We start from the raw sequence: 18,541 nt of genomic DNA on the forward strand, positions 1-18,541 counted from the left end.
ATAACTTGTTACAAATACAACACCAGCTCACACAGTTTCTGGAATAAGACTGACTATTAATACATGTGTTCATTTTATGGATTTTTTAAATTTTATTATTTTTATTTTTAATATAAATTTATTTATTTTAATTGGAGGTTAATTACTTTACAATATTGTATTTGTTTTGCCATACATCAACATGAATCCACCATGGGTATACACGTGTTCCCCATCCTGAACCCCCCTCCAACGTCCCTCCCTGTACCATCCCTCTGGGTCGTCCCAGTGCACCAGCCCCAAGCGTCCTGTATCCTGCATTGAACCTGGACTGGCGATTTGTTTCATATATGTTATTATACATGTTTCAATGCCATTCTCCCAAATCATCCCACCCTCTCCCTCTCCCACAGAGTCCAAAAGACTCTTCTATACATCTGTGTCTCTTTTGCTGTCTCGCATACAGGGTTATCATTACCATCTTTCTAAATTCCATATATATGCATTAGTATACTGTATTGGTGTTTTTCTTTCTGACTTACTTCACTCTGTATAATAGGCTCCAGTTTCATCCACCTCATTAGAACTGATTCAAATGTATTCTTTTTAATGGCTGAGTAATACTCCATTGTGTATATGTACCACAGCTTTCTTATCCATTCATCTGCTGATGGACATCTAGGTTGCTTCCATGTCCTGACTATTGTAAACAGTGCTGTGATGAACACTGGGGAACACGTGTCTTTTTCAATTCTGGTTTCCTCGGTGTGTATGACCAGCAGTGGGATTGCTGGGTCATAAGGCAGTTCTATTTCGAGTTTTTTAATAAATCTCCACATTGTTCTCCATAGTGGCTGTACTAGTTTGCATTCCCACCAACAGTGTAAGAAGTTTCCCTTTTTTTAAAATAAGATTGTTCTAAGTGCTAAGTCGCTTCAGTCGTGTCCAACTCTTTGAGACCCTATGGACTGTAGCCCACCAGACTCCTCTATCCATGGGATTCTCCAGGCAAGAGTCCTGGAGTGGATTGCAATGCCCTCCTCCAGGGGATCTTCCCAACCCAGAGATGGAACCCACATCTCTTATGTCTCCATTGGCAGGCAGGTTCTTTATCACTAGCGCCACCTGGGAAACCCAAGATAGTTCTAAGAGCAAGGAATTTTTGAGACGGTGAGGAAGGTCAAGGTGAGGGGTGTGTTGGCAGTAAGGAGATAGTCAAAGGGGCCCCTCATCAGCATAGCCTCAAGACCTTCCCTTCGCCTTTTAGCTTGTGCTTACAATTTAACAAGCCCAGGTAATAAAACTTTCAGAATCTTTAAAAATAAGAAAGGTATTTTTTGAAGATTTTTCTCTAAGGGGCAGAAAGATTTCCTTCTTGGTATAAATATGCGTTTTGAAGCACAGTGATATTTTACTAGTTAGGTGGCTTAAAAGAAACTTTGTCCACATTGTTGATGATGAGAAAAAGACAGATTTCAGCCCAAGGCAACTGGAATTGGAATGTTCACATCTAATGGGGAAAAAGCCCTTACGTGGTCAAGAGGGACTTCCTCAAGCTTACCCACACCCTTCTCCTTTTATTCTTTTACTGTTGAGGGCAATACACACTCCACTCTCCAGGACCAATTCTATTTTATGAAACTGCTATCTGGAGTTAGGCTATGATCTCCTCAATGGCATCTTTCATCACCAGAAATATTCACAGATCCCTGTCATGGTCAGTGGATGTCTGGTGGCTGACTGTCTGGATTTGTGAATGTTTGGGGGCAACAAGAATGGCTTCCCAGCCCGTCGATGCTAAGACTGCGCACTGGGAGGTGTCAGCTTTGGGGGAACCATGAGGAGAGTGTCTTACCGAATCATTAAACATTTCACCTTTGCTATTGGCTCAGTCCTGTTTTAATAGATGTGGGGGACTTGGAAACACTTTTGCATATTCTTTCCGTCAAAGAGTTCATAATGTCATGAAGGCTTGAATTATTCACAAATATGAAATATGACAGGAAAAGGCATCATCAGTGACAGAAGCCCTGGATTGTGAGTCAGAGACCCAGGTTTTAGTTCCAGCTCTGCGATTAGCCATCAGAGTGACCAGACTCACACTTGAGGCCTTGGTGTCCTCCCCTGGGAGACAAAGGGGTCAGATCAGAGAGGAATCCCATGGGTGGAGGAGCCTGGTGGGCTTCAGTCCATGGGGTCGTGAAGAGTCGGACAAGACTGAGCAACTTCACTTTCACTTTTCACTCTCATGCATTGGAGAAGGAGATGGAAACCCACTCCAGTGTTCTTGCCTGGAGAATCCCAGGGACGGCGGAGCCTGGTGGGCTGCTGTCTATGGGGTCGCACAGAGTCAGACACGACTGAAGCGACTTAGCAGCAGCAGCAGGGTGATTTTAATGCCCACTGTGTGAGACTGATAGCAGGTGCTTTAAGGAGTGGTGGTGGTGGCAAGGGGGAGAGGCTTGGGAGTTGCTCTCTATTCTAATTAAAATTTGCAAACGTGTCAGTTTAAACTTCAGCGGGGATGCCCATTTCTCCCTAGCCTCAGGACCTTCTCACTAAATAAATGCATAAAAAATCAATTTTTGCATCTATATCCTGTTTCTTTCCCCACAAAGACTCATAGAGCAGTTTACAGAGAAATGGAAACCCAGCCCCAGTTCAAAATTGATTTGACTACATTTGATACACTCTTCCTTTCTAGGATGTGACTTTTCAGTTATAATAAGCCAAAAGATTGCTTTTCACACCTCTTTCATTTTTATGATTCTTTTCAAAGACTCTTCTGTCGCTCACAGGAAAACTGTATGGTAGGTTTCAACAGACTCAAAAGTAACCAAACCAGAAGTGTCAAGACCTCGTAATGAGACTGAGGCTGGATGCATTTCTTTGTGTATGAAGACGGCAATTCTCTCAATGCCACTGAGAATGAGTCCAAATTACAATCCTACCCTTGACTTGTTCCTGGGCTCACAAACCCCACCGCATCAATGGGCCACTATACCCTGAACTCAGGGGTTTTGAGAGAAATAGCTTCCCCTGAAGTGTGGGGACAGTCAGCATTCATGTCACTCACATTTGTAAAGTGCACGAGTACCTTTAGGAAGACTGCATTATTCTGGGTTCTCCGGAGAAAACAGAACGCACAGGAGAGAGACCACATGCATGCACTTTAAGGAATTGGCTCACATAAGTATGGATTCTGGGAAGTCCAAGATCTGCAGTTGGCCACCTGGAGACGCTGGAGAGCTGAGGGTGTTCAGTTCCAGTCTGAGTGTGAAGGCCCGAGAACCAGGAGGGCCCATGGTGTAAGCTCCAGTCTCAGTCTGAGTCTGAAGGCTGCAGAAGATGGGTGTGCCAGCTGGAATAGTCAGGGGAGAGCAAGGATTCTGTCTCCTCTCCCTTTTATAGCCAAGCCGTCAACTGATTGGGTGAGGCCCACCCACATTAGGGAGGGCGATCTGCTTTACTCAGGCTACCCAGCCAAAGTTAATCTCATTCCAGAAACACCCTCACAGAAACAACTAGAATAAGTGTTTGACCAACTGTCTGGGCATCCCATGGCTTAGTCTAGTGGACACATAAAACTAACCATCACAAAGACTGTCTCTTATAGATAAGTGTTGCACTCTGAATAGAATTCAGAAGGGACTGCTAGGGAATGCAGCTTCTGAGGATTTATTAAAATTGAACATTCCCTTTTCCTCCCACTTCCCCCACAAAGAAACATATTGGAAATTATTCTGTGAACTCTTTTCTCCACATTTTGGCTACTTAGCGCCAAAGCATACATAGAATTTGAAGAATAGGAGACAAAGCAATTGGGACCTTAGGAGTATGGTTCCTAGGATAAGATTATTTGAGCAGGCTCACACTAAAGTTATTTTCCTCTCATCTTCCCTAATACCTAAAGCAGCCCACCCCCCTTAATGGATGTGTTAGCTGATGGGGCTGATCATCAACATGGCAGAAAGACATTAAGAGAATAGCGCCACAGAAAAATGACCTGGGCTGAGAACCAATCTGCTAGGGGGTAATTTGAAAAGTGAAATCTGAAGCTGTGGCAAGCCGTAGAAAATTACTATCTTGCTCAATGGGATTAGTTGTCCAAAATGAAGAATATTTTCTTCTTATACCATCTCATTTTCTGATCCCTCTCTTTTTACCAGTTGTACTGATTTCCCTCTTCTGTGCCAAGGGCTGGATCCCAGGGCCAACAGCCTCCTGGTCATCAGCGCTGTCCCAGGCACAGAGCACAGCCCGAGGCTAGCTGTGGTGGTGTGAAAGCAGAGAAAGTGGTGGGAATGTCCTTTTTTGAAAGGAAAGAACAAGTACAGAGAGAGCACAGAGTCGGAGTCATTGGGAAATTCTGCCATTCTCCATTGTCATTTCCATGACACCCTCATCACTTTCTTATGAGAGCAGGGGTCATTTTCCCAATGGGTCAGGACTGCATCTTCAGCTCTCGCTTGAATGATCTGCCCTTCTCTGAGAGAGAATAGCTTTGTGGCCCAGGACAGGGCAGTGTGAGAGGCTAAGGCATCTGTGCCTAGGACTCAGCAGGCGGCATGGCTCATTTATGAGCAAGGGGTGATTGGCCAAGAAGTGTGTGTGTGCTGGGTGGGGGAGGCACGGATGTCTCCATCAAATCCTTAGTGTAAACCTACCTTAGACTTTACAGTGGAGACAGAGGAGAAGGGCTCAGGTGTTTGAGGATGTGGACTGGAAGAAGATTATGAAAATATAAGGGATGCAGTCTTCTCAGGCTGGGAGGAGAGAGGAAGGTGAGAGGGTGTTGGGAGTGTGTCTGTGCTGGGGGACAACTTTCACACCTGCCTTGTCTGTTGAATACAAAACCTCTGGGACTATCAGAGCGATTGGTATGACTTTGGTGGGATGGGTTAGGGACCTTTGCCTGAGTCCAGCAGAACATGTGACTCCCTCCATCCACCCACCCACCTATCTTCTATCCTTCTACTCACATATGTTTTTTCTTTGGCCGTGCTAATTCCTCAACCAGGGGTCAAGCCCATGCCCCCTGCAGTGGAAGCATGGAGTCCTAACCCCTGGACTGCCAGGGAGGTCCCACCACCCAGCTCTCTTCTGCCCACCCCCCCCCTCACCTATCCTCTCCATCTGTTCGTCCATCCATCCAGCCAGCCAGCCACCCATCTTTCACTAGCAGCTCTTGTGAAATGCCCACACTCACTATAGGAGGAGGTGAAGATTAAGATCCCATCTACCCCTTCTAGGAGTTCACAGCCCAGTGGGAGAGACAGCTCAGTAGACCAGTGATAACAAGGCAAGGGCCACTCCAAGTGAGGACAGCCCAGGTGCCTAGATGGGAACAGAGGCCTCCTATTCAGACTCTGAAGGAAGAAGGAAGGCTCCCAGAGGGAGATGCTGTTAAGTCCTGGAGGATGAGCACATTATGGGGTACGTGCATACCTCATTGGAGGTTCTGGCACAATTCTCCTTCCTGCCTCAGTGGTTCAGGTTCTCTTCCCACCCACATTCAGGTGAGGAGAACTCACCCCACCTGCCTCCCCTTTACTCCCCTCCCCAACCCACAGCCTTTTTTCTTTCTCCCTACTATGTAGAGACATATTGGAATCTCTTTCATCTTCAAATTTTATTACAATTAAAACCCCTCCCTTGACCCTGATCCCAGGATAACTCCCACCTTATGCTCTTTTGTTCACACCAAGCATCTGGAAAGAGAAACCCATGCTTACTGTCACCCACCCCACCCCGTTCAAACATCAGCAGGCAGGCACCCTCCCCCAGGACAGTTCCTCCCTGTCCCTGAAGCCGCCTGGGCTCTGGTCCCAGTGTCCCAGTCTCCAGCCAGTGGATGCTTCTCAGACTCAGAAAGCGGGTCTGTGGGTGGTGGTTGACGCTGCTGCCCATTCCTTCCTTCCCTTCCCTCGCTTGCATAACGCAGTCAGGTCTTCCTTCTCCATGGCCCTGGATTCCCAGGGTCCTCTGTGGGTGCCTGGGCTGTACCTCCTTTTACACTGTGTTTGTTCCCAGAACAGCTTGCCTGCCCATGCCCAAATGTCCAACCCAGGGCACCGTGGAGCTTCAGACTCAGCAGACGTGCCTGCCTGGGTGTCCCCGCTACCCTGTGAGAGCTCAAACTCCCTGCCTCCCCAGTCCACGTGCAGGGCCCCACCATCTACTCCATCATCAGCATCAGAATCTGGGAGTTTCCCTAGATGCCTCTCTTTTACCTCGTTCCCCTGACCCCGTCCTCCATCCAGTGGGTCACAGCTTTTGTGAGTCTGTGTCCTTATTGTTGCCCATTGGCCTCGCTCTTCCATTGCCTCCACCTTGGTTCCAACTCCTGGTTTCCCATCCGGTTGCAGCTCAAGACTTGAAATCCCACAGTCCTTAGTTGCTGGTCCTCAGGCAGGTGTGGGGCTGGCTGTCTCATAATCGCTGGGACAGCTTTCTAAAACTCAAGACTTCCTGGCCCACCCCAGCCAGACAGCCTGGGTCAGTGAATGTCCTTTTACAAAGTTGCCCTCTTGCTCCTGAGGTGCAGCTGGAGGCCTGGGAGGCGCTTCTGATGAGCTTCCTGCCTCCAGCTTGGTCTGCATCAGTCAGCCCTCCATATGGGTACAAGAAAGATCATTCAAAACTGCAGATCTGATTCCGATCATGTCACTGTTCAAAGCTCTCCCACAACCCCATCCCTCACCCCTTCATCAAGTCCAAACCCTTAGCTAAGACGCACAGTCTTTCATGATCTGCAGCCAGCGTCTCTTGCCCTCCCTCCACCCCGCACAGGGCTCCACCTGTGCAGTCAGTCACCCTGCCCCAGCCCGACAGAACCACCTCTTCCCTGAAATGCACTCAGTGGCTTCTGACCTCCCCGCGAGCGCCTTTCCTCACTCTCACTGGCTGGTGTCTGGTCAGCTGTGAGGTTTCAGCTCCAGGTCTTCTGGAGGCCTGTCCCCTCCTCTTACCCACCATCGGATGCAGCTTCTCTTTGACTTACAGCATGTGAGTCAGAATGACTTTCACCCACAGCCTGCCAGAAGGTGTCCAGACCACTCAGGTTTCTGAATGTTCCTGCTTCTGGGCTTTCTAGGCTGGGATGGAATTCCAGCACTGCTAGCTGGCACCTCAATACCGAGATGGATGTACATTTAAAGAACCCACCCTGTGATGGCCAGACTTGGAAGGAAACCTTCATCACTTGGGAAACACTTGACAAACTACTTTTCCTTTGAAATAAAAACATGAAGCCATCACTTAGCGACCTGCTGGTACTTTATTGCCCTCGCCCAGATGGGTATTAATCGTCACCCTCCACTGGCCTGGAGCACACCATGTGCTGTAGAGTGCTCACAGCGGGGCAGAGCTGCGGCTGCGTGTGAGTGGCGCTGAGGCTGGGTGGTGTCTCCTTTGTCAAAGCACCTTCCTTCTGTTCAATAAAATATCAGAGCTGCTCCCACTGAAAAGATGTAGTGGAGTCAGATGTGGCTGCTGTTGCCTTCCCTGCCTTCCTCCTTGGCTTCCCACTTGGTCCACAGCCTTGTGCTCTCTGCAGAGGGAACATGTCGTGGCTTCTGGACACCCTGTCACTGTGGCCCCTCCCGTGCCATGTGGCTTTCAACCCAGTGGTGCTGGCAGGGTGTCCGGGGTCACAAGGTCAGTTGGTGAGGACCACAGGTGAGTCCTTCATGAGCCTGTGAAAGTTGGGATGGGGAAAATCACCTACCAGCTGAGAGCATTTTGCAAGTCCAGCTGTCGCAGCGGATCAGATGTCTCCTGAGGCCGGCATCTGGGCATGACCTGGAAATCAGGTAAATCCTCCAAGGGCTCCAGTGATGCTGCCTCTGGGTCTGGACTGGGTTTTCTAAGGTGGCCCAGGCTGTGGCTGACCCTCTCCCACCTCGGGGACCATCAGCTGCCCTGGGGGCGGGGATGGATGGGCACCCCAACCCCTGTCCCAATGGAGTTTCGCATATTTGTTCTGGGAACTTATTCAGTAAGGATTCTGTAAGAGAGTGAAGTAGAAGGCCTCCATGGTCCACAGGAGTTTAGAGTTCTCTGTGTCTCTGTCATCCCTTCCCTTTGAGTGGTGGGCACACAGAGCACCCTTCCTTAACCTTGGTCTCTGCCAGCGAGCTCACATCATCCACGTTTGTTTCAAGGATCGGCCTTCGTCCCTTACCCCACATCAGGCCCCTGAACCAGGATGTCTTGAACTCTGGGGGCCCGCTTGCTGCCTCCAGCACTCTCTGTGCGCTCAGGCCCACCATGTCTTCCCCACACCATTGCCTGGCTCTCCCAGCTGTGCCCCTAGCTCTCTCTCCTCCACTTACTCCCTCCAGCATCAATCCTTTGGGCCTCCTGTGTGCATGTACCCCCTGCCCAGCTCCATGGCTCCACACCAGCCTCCTCGCTCAGCCTGGCTTTCTAGGGTCACCCCAGTGTGTCTCCCACTCTCTTTCCCAACTCTGTTTATTCACTCATCCAACACTTATGGAGCAGGTTCTATGCAGGACTGTGATCGATTCCATGGTTAGAAATCTCGGAACTTGTCCTTCGGGGCTCATAATCCAGAGTATGAGGCGACTGTTCTCCCAATAATTCAGCACAAGCCTATGATCACATTACAGGAGTGGAACAAAGAAGGGGCAGGTTGGGGGGAGTGGGGATAAGGAAGGCCTCCCAGAGGATGAGGAACATGGTCCAGAACTGGCCGATGAGGGCGAGGGCAGCAGGCAAGGGAACGTGGGCATCCCCAGCCTGCCTCTTCTGCAAGCCCTGTATCGCTGTTGGCCACCTGCTGCTCTGCAGGCATCACCTGCAGAGGTCTCCCCGCTGGACCATCACGTGTGCCGTTCCCCTGTGCCTCCCTCCACGAAGGTGGTTCCATCCTTGGGGTCTCACCGGTCCTTCAATACTGGGCTCTGATTCCATCTCCCCCTTCCCTGACTACCTCTCCCTCCTCAGCTCTCTTCTGCATTTTATACTTCAGTTGTGACATTTACCGCTTTGAGTGCTTTTTGTGATTTACTTTTCCTCAGTTCCCTACTTCTAGAATTTTCTTGAAGGGCTGACTTGACGGTGGAACTGAAATCACTGATGAGTGCTTTTCTAAGCAAAGAGCAAAAAGCAGCCTGTAACGTGTGCTAGAATATTTATATTCTTGGTTTTTCTGTTGCTGGAGTTTGGTGACCCACAGCATTGGAAAGACGACAGTATCCGCTCTTTATCCTAGAAGGCCCTCGGAATCCAGAGAGTGTATTCAGAGGAATCTTTTCTTCTCTCTGTCCATGTAGGGTTCGATGACCTTCAGGTGTGCGCGGACCCCGGCGTCCCCGAGAATGGCTTCAGGACGCCCAGCGGAGGGGTTTTCTTTGAAAGCTCTGTCACCCGTTTTCACTGCCAAGACGGATTCAAACTGAAGGGCTCTACAAAGAGACTGTGTATGAAGCATCTAAACGGAACCCTAGGCTGGATCCCGAGTGACAAACCCATCTGTGTGCAGGAAGGTAAAGTGGTCCCTTCCACCCCCACCCCTACCTCATGGAAGCTGCTCCCGTGGTCAGCTTGTGGCCGCGGGGGTACCGAGGCTGTGTGCCAGAGGGACCAGTTCCCTGGGCTGCTCTCTGTTTCAGGGGTGGTCCAGCAGGCTGATGGAGGAGCATGCGTGCTCAGGAAGGGCTGGGGCATGGGATAAATGCATCTCAGCATCAGGAGTAATCGTTTTCCTTCTGTGTCTCAATTACAAGCCAATTTATCGCCATTTTTGTCAATGCAAAAGAGCAACTCAGATAACATGAGGGCCATTTATTATCGAACTGCCAACTCAGCACCCATTTCCATGTTACTCAATAAAAAATGCAGTAAATATCTTGAGCCCAAACTGTATATAATGATGCAGAAGATGCATGTTACTCAGAGGATTAAATCAATTACTCCTTATCAGTCCTGCATTAGACATGATTCATTTAAGGAAAGAAAGGACTGTGGCAAGCAATGATACATTGATAAGGTAGATATTTATCTCCAGTAGTTATCCCTAAATTTATCGATCATGACAATATATTCATTTACTTCTAGCAGTTATCCCCAGGTCTTTTGGTTGAAACACTTCGTGTATATATATATGTGTGTGTGTGTGTGTGTGTGTGTATTTTTGCTTCTTTGTTTTTACTCTGTGAAGATACTTTTAGAATTTAAAAGAATGCATTGAGTTTAACTAATTGGAATGCCAAATTGTGGCTTATATATCTCCGATGATCAGCGAGGTTGACGTAGGAATAGGCATGAATCAAGAGTTAATTCTAGCTCCAAATTTCCATGAGGCATAGAACTTGTATTTCATCAAGTTCATTAGAAGTGGGTTTCACTTTCTCTTAACACCATTATTGATTTTATTTTCAAATGGAGCTTTTATAATAATGTTTTGTAAACTCTTATTCTCATTTAGTGTATATCTTCTTTATGAAACTTTTAAAATAATTTAATTTGACAAGCATTGATCAAATATCTATTATGCTCCTCCTTATGGAAATTATGAAGGATGGGTATGGTAGTGTCTTAGTCTTAAAGTGTTTACTTGCTATCTTTGCTTTTATTTTCAAGATTTTTTTAAAAACCAAAATTACTATGAAGAATTAAAAATGTTAAAAGTAAATTTATTTTTCCCCTTCAATACAGTCCAGGCAAGTTGTGGTTTCTTTAACATTCTATTAATTAAAAGCTTATTTGAAAAAGTTGATTTAATATGTAAAATAAACAATAAAGATCTACCATATAGCACGGGAAGTTATATTCAATATCTGATAATAACTTATAATGGAAAAGAATCTGAAAAGAATATACATATATAGCAATCACTTTGCTGTACACCTGAAATTAACACTATATTATAAATCAACTGGGAGAAGGCAATGGCACCCCACTCCAGTACTCTTGTCTGGAAAATCCCATGGATGGAGGAGCCTGGTAGGCTACAGTCCATGGGGTCGCTAAGAGTCGGACGTGACTAAGCGACTTCACTTTCACTTTCCACTTTCATGCATTGGAGAAGGAAATGGCAACCCACTCCAGTGTTCTTGCCTGGAGAATCCCATGGACGGATAAGCCTGGTAGGCTGCAGTCCATGGGGTCACACAGAGTCGGACACGACTGAAGCAACTTAGCAGCAGCAGCTATAAATCAACTATACTTCAATTTTTAAAAATTATTTAGTTTGTATGTAAAAACTTTCCTGCTAAAACCTATGGCCTAAGATACCCAGTACTTAAAACCCGGAAAAACTCAAAAACATCAGAGAACAAAGAAAACCAATAGATTTTCTGAATATTGCCCAAAGTTAAAGGCCCTCTGTTACTTGGTCATCCTGGGGGAAAAAAAAATTGTATCCCTTTTTAGATGAGCTTCTTTCCAACCTTGTATGTAGCAATATAATACATAGTAATTCCAAGAAAGGGAGTGAAAAATCACATTGGAGTAGAGACTTCTATCATATAGGTCAGCATGCATAACCCTTAACACGTAGCCCCACACATAGGAGAGGGGCTGTGTACATGGGGATGGCAGAGAAGAGTCAGCTGTTTTATTCAGTTCTGTTCAGTTCAGTTGCTTAGTCGTGTTCAACTCTTTGCTAGCCCATGGACTGCAGTACACCAGGCTTCCCTGTCCATCACTAACTCCCGTAGCTTGCTCAAACTCATGTCCATCGAGTCAGTGATGCTATCCAACCATCTCATCCTCTGTCATCCCCTTCTCCTGCCTTCAATCTTTCCCACCATCAGAGTCTTTTCTAAGGAGTCAGTTCTTCGCATCAGGTGGCTGAAGTATTAGATCTTCAGCTTCAGCATCTCAGAATATGATCAGATGTTTCCACAGGACAGTCCAGGACTCCTCATTGCTAGCTGATGTTGCACTCTAAACATAATACAAAGTTTGGAAGAAAGGGTGTTTCCTTTCTAAGTATGATGGTATGATTATTTTTAATATAAATGTTGATTTTTGTTGGTCTTTGAAAGATCTGTATAAGGAGATTACTTTCTTTGCCCTTGCCATGGAGAGAATCCTCATTGTTAATGTCCTAAGCCTTCTGTATGAGGCTTACTGGGGCAAGGGGTGCATAGAAGTCTATTCCATGGATGTCAGAGAGGAGGGAAGGAGCCAGACTTTTTTCCCCCTGGTTTGTAAATGGCCTTTACTCTCTGATTAGGATTTATGCTGGGTGAATAGTAACAGCTGCTTAATTCATTTGTTTTCCCTTGTCAGGTAATTCTTAGAGAGCTAATGGATTTTTGTGTGTGTACTGGTAATAGTGATAACAGTAATACATGATCACATTTTTATAGGTCATTAGAGTTTGGAAGTATGTTCAGATTCACTATCTCATCTAACATGTGCAGTCGCCCTGCAAGGCAAGTCTCATTGTCCTTATTTCCTGTTTAGGAAACTGAGGCCCAGAGTTTACTCACTTTGTCAAAGTCACATAGCTGGTGAGTAAGCTGCGATTTGTAACTAGTTCTAAGCCAGTACTTTTTCTTCTACAAGGTTATGTCTAACTTCTTGCATCACAAAATTCCTGTTTTAATCAGCTATGCAAAAACACATTGTTACACCAAATGACATCATCAACATTCAGAGTTGAAGGGACTCATAGAAATCAGAAATTCAAGCCCTCATTCTAATTTAGTGTTCAATCAATAGGGAAACTGAGTCTCAGAGAAGCCAAGAGTCTTCCCAGACTTAAATGGCTATTTAGGGACACATCTGTTCTAGCCCAGGTCTTATCACTGTTAGCTGGACTCCTTCGAATCTTCTCAGCTGTCAGCCAGTTCTGCCTGAGACACAGATTTTGAAAAATAAGTTCAAATGCATTGAAATGCTTTATAGCAGTAAAGTGCTCTACAGAAGCAAGGTGGTATTAAGGCAAATATTTTCTTGTGCATTCACTCAGATTCCCTCTTTTATGCTCCACTTCACCCTGCCACATGTACCAGTCATCTCCTTCTCTCACTTTACTCCAGTTTAAGTGGTTTATTCCAAGCAAACTCTCTTATAGACGTTTGGACTCACAGAACTGATAATATAGGCAATGAATTAATTTTCTGGAATCCAAAGTGAAGTGAAGTGAAGTTGCTCAGTCGTGTCTGACTGTGTGACCGCATAGACTGTATGCCCACCAGGCTCCTCCATCCATGGAATTTTATAGGCAAGAGTACTGGAGTGGGTTGCCATTTCCTTTTCCAGGGGATCTTCCCAACCCAGGGATCAAACCCAGGTCTCCCGCATTGCAGGCAGATGCTTTACTGTCTGAGCCACCAGGGAATCCCTGGAATCCAAAGCCTCCAGCCTAAGAGATATCTCTGCTTCTCCAAGCTGCTTCTGTAAGATGAAAACCTTCATGTCCCTGAGTAGGGGTGAAGATACTTATGGTCCAGGGAGCAGGGGAGGTGACCATATGTGGAGAGGGGACCGTGGGGTTGGCAAAGCACTGAAAATACTCCCTGTCGGCACAGGGCTGCTGACACAGTAAGCTAATACATCCCTTTCCCACATTTCATAAGAAAAAGTGTAGGTAAAATCAGATTGACTTTGCGTAAATTCACTTGACACTTATACAACACATGTCAAATCAGGACATAGATACACACTGTCCTGTCCTGAAAGCTTTAAAAGAGGTGGGGTCAGTATTGTGGCAATTCAGACTGTGGTTTTTTGCACCTTGTGAAGAAGTAGTTTATTAAAAAATAAACATCCTAGGACCTTCCTGGTGGTCCAGTGGCTAAGACTCAGCACTCCCAATGCAGGGGGGCCAGGTTTGATCCCTGGTCAGAGAACTATATCTCACATGTTGCAACTAAAGATCATGCATGCCACAACGAAGACCCAGCACCACCAAATAAATAAATATTTAAAAATAAAAAAAATAAAAATAAACATCCCAAAGAAACCAAAATAAAATGAATTCAAATCCATTTGTATTATGTATAAATATCATATGGGAGGAGCGGAGAAGAATCAGTCTATGTGTTGCCCAAACCTATTTATTATCAATATTAATGGAAATGTGTCATTACTTGACCACCCCTTGGCCCAGCTGGATACACACGATACATCTCATTTCTTGTGGTACTGGTTATGCTAGCTGGACAGAAGTTTTTTTGTTTTGTTTTCGGCCGTGCTGGGTCTTAGTTCCAGCATGCAGGATCTTCAGTCTTTGTTGTGGCATGTGGAATCTTTCGTTGCAGCATGCGGCATCTAGTTCCCTGGAGAACTAACTAGAGAACTAACTACCTTAATCACTTAAAGAACTTAACCACGATGGTGTGATCGCTCACCTAGAGCCAGACATCCTGGAGTGCGAAGTCAAGTGGGCCTCAGGAAGCATCACCATGAACAAAGCTGGTGGAGGTGATGGAATTCCAGCTGAGCTAGTTCAAATCCTAAAAGATGATGCTGTGAAAGTACTGCACTCAACATGCCAGCAAATTTGGAAAACTCAGCAGTGGCCACAGGGCTGGAAAAAGTTTTCATTCCAATCCCAGAGAAAGGTAATGCCAAAGAATTTTCAAACTACCACACAATTGCACTCATCTCACACGCTAGCAAATAATGCTCAAATTTCTCCAAATGAGGCTTCAACAGTACATGAACTGAGAACTTCCAGATGTTCAAGCTGGGATTTAGAAAAAGCAGAGGAACCAGAAATCAAATTGCCAACATCCATTGGATCATAGAAAAAGCAAGAGAATTCCAGAAAAACATCTACTTCTATTTCATTGACTACGCTAAATCCTTTGACTGTGTGGATCACAACAAACTCTGGAAAATTCTTAAAGAGATGGGAATACCAGACCACCTGACCTGCCTCTTGAGAAGTCTGTATGCAGGTCAGGAAGGAACAGTTAGAACTGGACATGGAACAACAAACTGATTCCAAATAGGGAAAGAAGTACATAAAGGCTGTATATTGTCACCCTGCTTATTTAACTTATGTGCAGAGTACATCATGGGAAATGCTGGGCTGGAAGAAGCACAAGCTGGAATCAAGATTGCCGGGAGAAATATCAATAACCTCAGATATGAAGATGACACCACACTTATGGCAGAAAGTGAAGAGGAACTAAAGAGCCTCTTGGTGGAAGTGAAAGAGGAGAGTGAAAAAGCTGGCTTAAAAACTCAACATTCAAAAAACTAAGATCATGGCATCTGGTCCCATCACTTCATGACAAATAGATGGGGAAACAATAACAGAGTTTATTTTCTTGGGCTCTAAATTCACTGCAGATGGTGACTGCAGCCATGAAATTAAAAGACACTTGCTCCTTGGAAGAAAAGCTATGACCAAAGTCCATGGGGTTTCAGAGAGTCGGATATGACTGAGTGACTGAACTAAACTGAACTAACTTCCCAAGAGTGCTAACTAAATAATTGTGTGCAGTTCCTGGGTAGGGTTAGAGACCATTACCTAGATGTCCCGTAGCACCTAAATCCCTCTTCCCTCTGAGTCTCTTTCCTGGGAGAGTGTCTGGGACATCGTTTAAAGCCAGACCCGGAAGTTGAGCTTCTGAGTGGATTCAGGGTGTCTGTGGAGCATCCTTGGAGGTAGATTGCATAGTGTGCAGAAACACACCTGTTTCTTGTCTCCTTTGAGTTTCCTCCTCCCGAGCATGTGCCCAGGGAGGTAGCAGCTACACCAGCGGACAAACATTTCTTTGCAGAGGGCTCTCATAATTGAGGACTTCTTCTCAGACCTCTCCTCTTCAAGGTAGAAGGGACCTTTCTCTTTTCCCCTCACCTTCTCCCTTGAGCAGCTCTGCGAATAGTTAATGATCGCATTGGTAAATTTCAGATAGACCCATACCAAGCAAATAAAAAGGATTTGGGTTCTCGCAGGCAGTTGGCCTGTTCAAGTGAGAGTCTTCCAGAGCACATTCCAGACCAGCTTGAACCCACTGTGGCTCTTCTGAATGACCCTGGGACCATGATGCTGAGAGCTGAGGTCCATCAACTGCCACTGGTTTGAGAACCAGCTTGCTGAGCAGGCAGCTTTCCCAGGATGCCCCCACTCTGTGATTGGCTAGAGTAAAGCAGGAGACAAAAGCACCGCTTAAAGCACATGTTAGTGTAGCCCGTGAACCGCTGCCCCTGTAAGGACATCCCCCCTTGGGATGGCTTTCCTCACTTTGAGAAGGACCAGCGAAGCCCCTGGCAGGATGGTCTGGTTGGACCTGCAGCCCTGGGGCCCCGGTGGTACCTGAGAGCTTTGCCCGACAACCCTTAGAGCAACCTCATCTGGCCTCTCAGTGCTTCTGGAGGGCAAGGTCCCTCCATCTAGAGGGAGATGAGGGTACAGATGACACATGAGCATGTGATGACCAGCTCCCACAGTAGATAGCACCATGTATTACCAGCCAGTCCAAGCAGGTGGTTCTCCTGCAGGAGGCGGGCAAGGCAGGCCCCAGTGCAATGGCCGTTGTTTCCTGTGGCTGCTTCCTTCCTGTCTTCTCTCATCCCTTGGCCACGGGGCTGTGCTTTTATAAACAAGGAAACTAAAGCTGAGAATCCCCCGGCAGTCCAGTGGTTAGGACTTGGTGCTTTCACTGCTGCAGGCCCAGGTTCAATTCCTAGTTAGGGAACTAAGATCCCTCAAGTTGTGTAGCTCCCCACCCCCGAGAAAGAAGTTACTAAAAAAGAAAAGAAACTAAAGCCCATAGAGTTTAAGCGACTTACACAAGTCACCTGGCAAATAAACCAGGATTAGAACCAGCATCCTGACTCCTGGTTCAGTGCTCTTTCCACCATCCCGGTGGTGTGCAACCCAGGCTGCAAATCAGCATCACCTGGGGAACTTTTAGAAATAACAGTGTCTGGAATGTTCTCCAGGAGATTCTATTTTGGTGGTTCTGGGCAATGGGAGCTCAAACATGGTTAAAAGCTCCCAGGGTGATTTCAGCTACCACTGCCACCTGCCCTTCTTTATCTCGATCACCTACATTGTCTGCTTGTGGCTGAAGGTCACAGAGAGCACGAGGGCGCTGTCCCTGCACCCACCTGCTGTGTCCCCATGCTGAAACTTTCTCTGCCCCAGCTCCTTGCAGAGGGGGGGAATAGATGAATTCACTAAGCAAACATTATTTTTAAGTACTTGCTAAAGTATTTGACTCGCATAGATCTAACCAGGATTGCTATGAGATTAATAATTTGATGTTAAGAAGGTTCTTTGCGTTTCCTGGGTAAAAGGTGCAATGTGAGTTTAAGTAGTATTATTACATTATACATTTTTGATTAAAAAATTCAACTTGACTCATGAGCTAAAGCTGGCAGTAAAGATGGCAGATAACTCCTTTATTCAGTGAAACTGTAGGGTGCAGGCAGTTTTCAAAAGCAAGATAGTCATACTTCTTTTTTACAGTTACTCCTATATTAAGGTAAGTTGTCTTCCAGCTCCAGAAACTTCCCCCAAACAGATGGATGCTTTCAAAATGTTTTATTTAGGATCCTTTTCTTCTCACGTACATTTTCTATCATCCAAAATTTCTTTCTTGTTGCCTTGGACATGGGTTATCAGAAACAGCAGGCAGTGCCCACAAGGGCAAGTATTTGCATGTCTTCCCCTAAGATAATCTCTTCTCATTTTCTGTCTTCTAAGATGGGAAGGAGCAGAGGGCTGCCTCTCTCTGTCTCCAGGACCACTGCCATTTCTTATTTATGCTTCTGGTAACAGAAGTCACTGCTTTCCTACCCTCCCTCCTTTGTGGTTTCAGTGTGAGTTTCAGTTTTTGTTCTTTAAGAGATTTTTTTTAACTTAAATGTGGTCATGACTTGAAAGGAAAAACAAAATCCAGAGCAAGTAAGGTCAGGTCAGATGGGGGCACATGCAGCAAAGATAAATCACAGAAATGATCAGTTATCATTGTTGCAAGAGGATGGCTGGACCGCCACAGACAAGCCTGCACAGCTGAGCCCCCTGGAAGTGCAGAGGGAAAATCCGAATCCTGGCAGACTTTACCAGCTGCCTGCCCTCATCTCGCGTGTCGTGCGAGTGCTGCAGTTCGCCCTCTCTTACAGGTGCCATGGGAGTAGGAACTTGATTTAAGCCACAGAATTATTCGGCAAATGCGGAACATCCATATGTGTACACAGCCTTGTCAGATCATGTGTAATGGTCACAAAATGATTGTTTTCAAATCATGTTTCACAACCTCAAACACCAAGTCGATCAGCAAGATTCTCTAGAAGGCCAGTTTTTCACAAGCTTGCAGCAGATATTACCCAGAATTAGGTTGGCTGCCTGTGAAAAACACAGGGCAACCCCCACGGGTGTCCTTCCAAACCCATCCCAGACCAAGTTAATTTCCCCTCCTGTGGTTCTTGAGTGGTTTGGGGATGACCGTGGCTCCCCAATCTGCATTTTGAGAGTCCTGTTACGATGCAGGTCTCTTTGGAATCCCACACCTGACTGCAGAGGGAGAGGCCTTGGGCTCAGAGCTGCCTTCCAGCTGCTCAGATAGGATTCTATTCTTTACTACATTTGTCTGACATAGCTGCTAAGGATGGGTGGGGA

General features: G+C 46.2%; 1 protein-coding gene across 5 annotated transcripts in view; it reads left to right on the forward strand.

Annotated features, from left to right (window-relative positions):
• Positions 1 to 18,541, forward strand: part of SUSD4 (sushi domain containing 4) — a 133,064-nt gene that overhangs the window by 65,529 nt on the left and 48,994 nt on the right. For all 5 annotated transcript variants that reach the window (XM_044943150.1, XM_044943151.1, XM_006057247.3 and 2 more), the window contains exon 3: positions 9,279 to 9,491. In XM_044943150.1, the coding sequence (XP_044799085.1) occupies positions 9,279 to 9,491 (213 nt within the window). The remainder of the gene's footprint in view (positions 1 to 9,278; positions 9,492 to 18,541) is intronic.

Source organism: Bubalus bubalis, chromosome 5 (genome assembly GCF_019923935.1).
Source record: "Bubalus bubalis isolate 160015118507 breed Murrah chromosome 5, NDDB_SH_1, whole genome shotgun sequence".
Taxonomy (NCBI): Eukaryota; Metazoa; Chordata; class Mammalia; order Artiodactyla; family Bovidae; genus Bubalus; species Bubalus bubalis.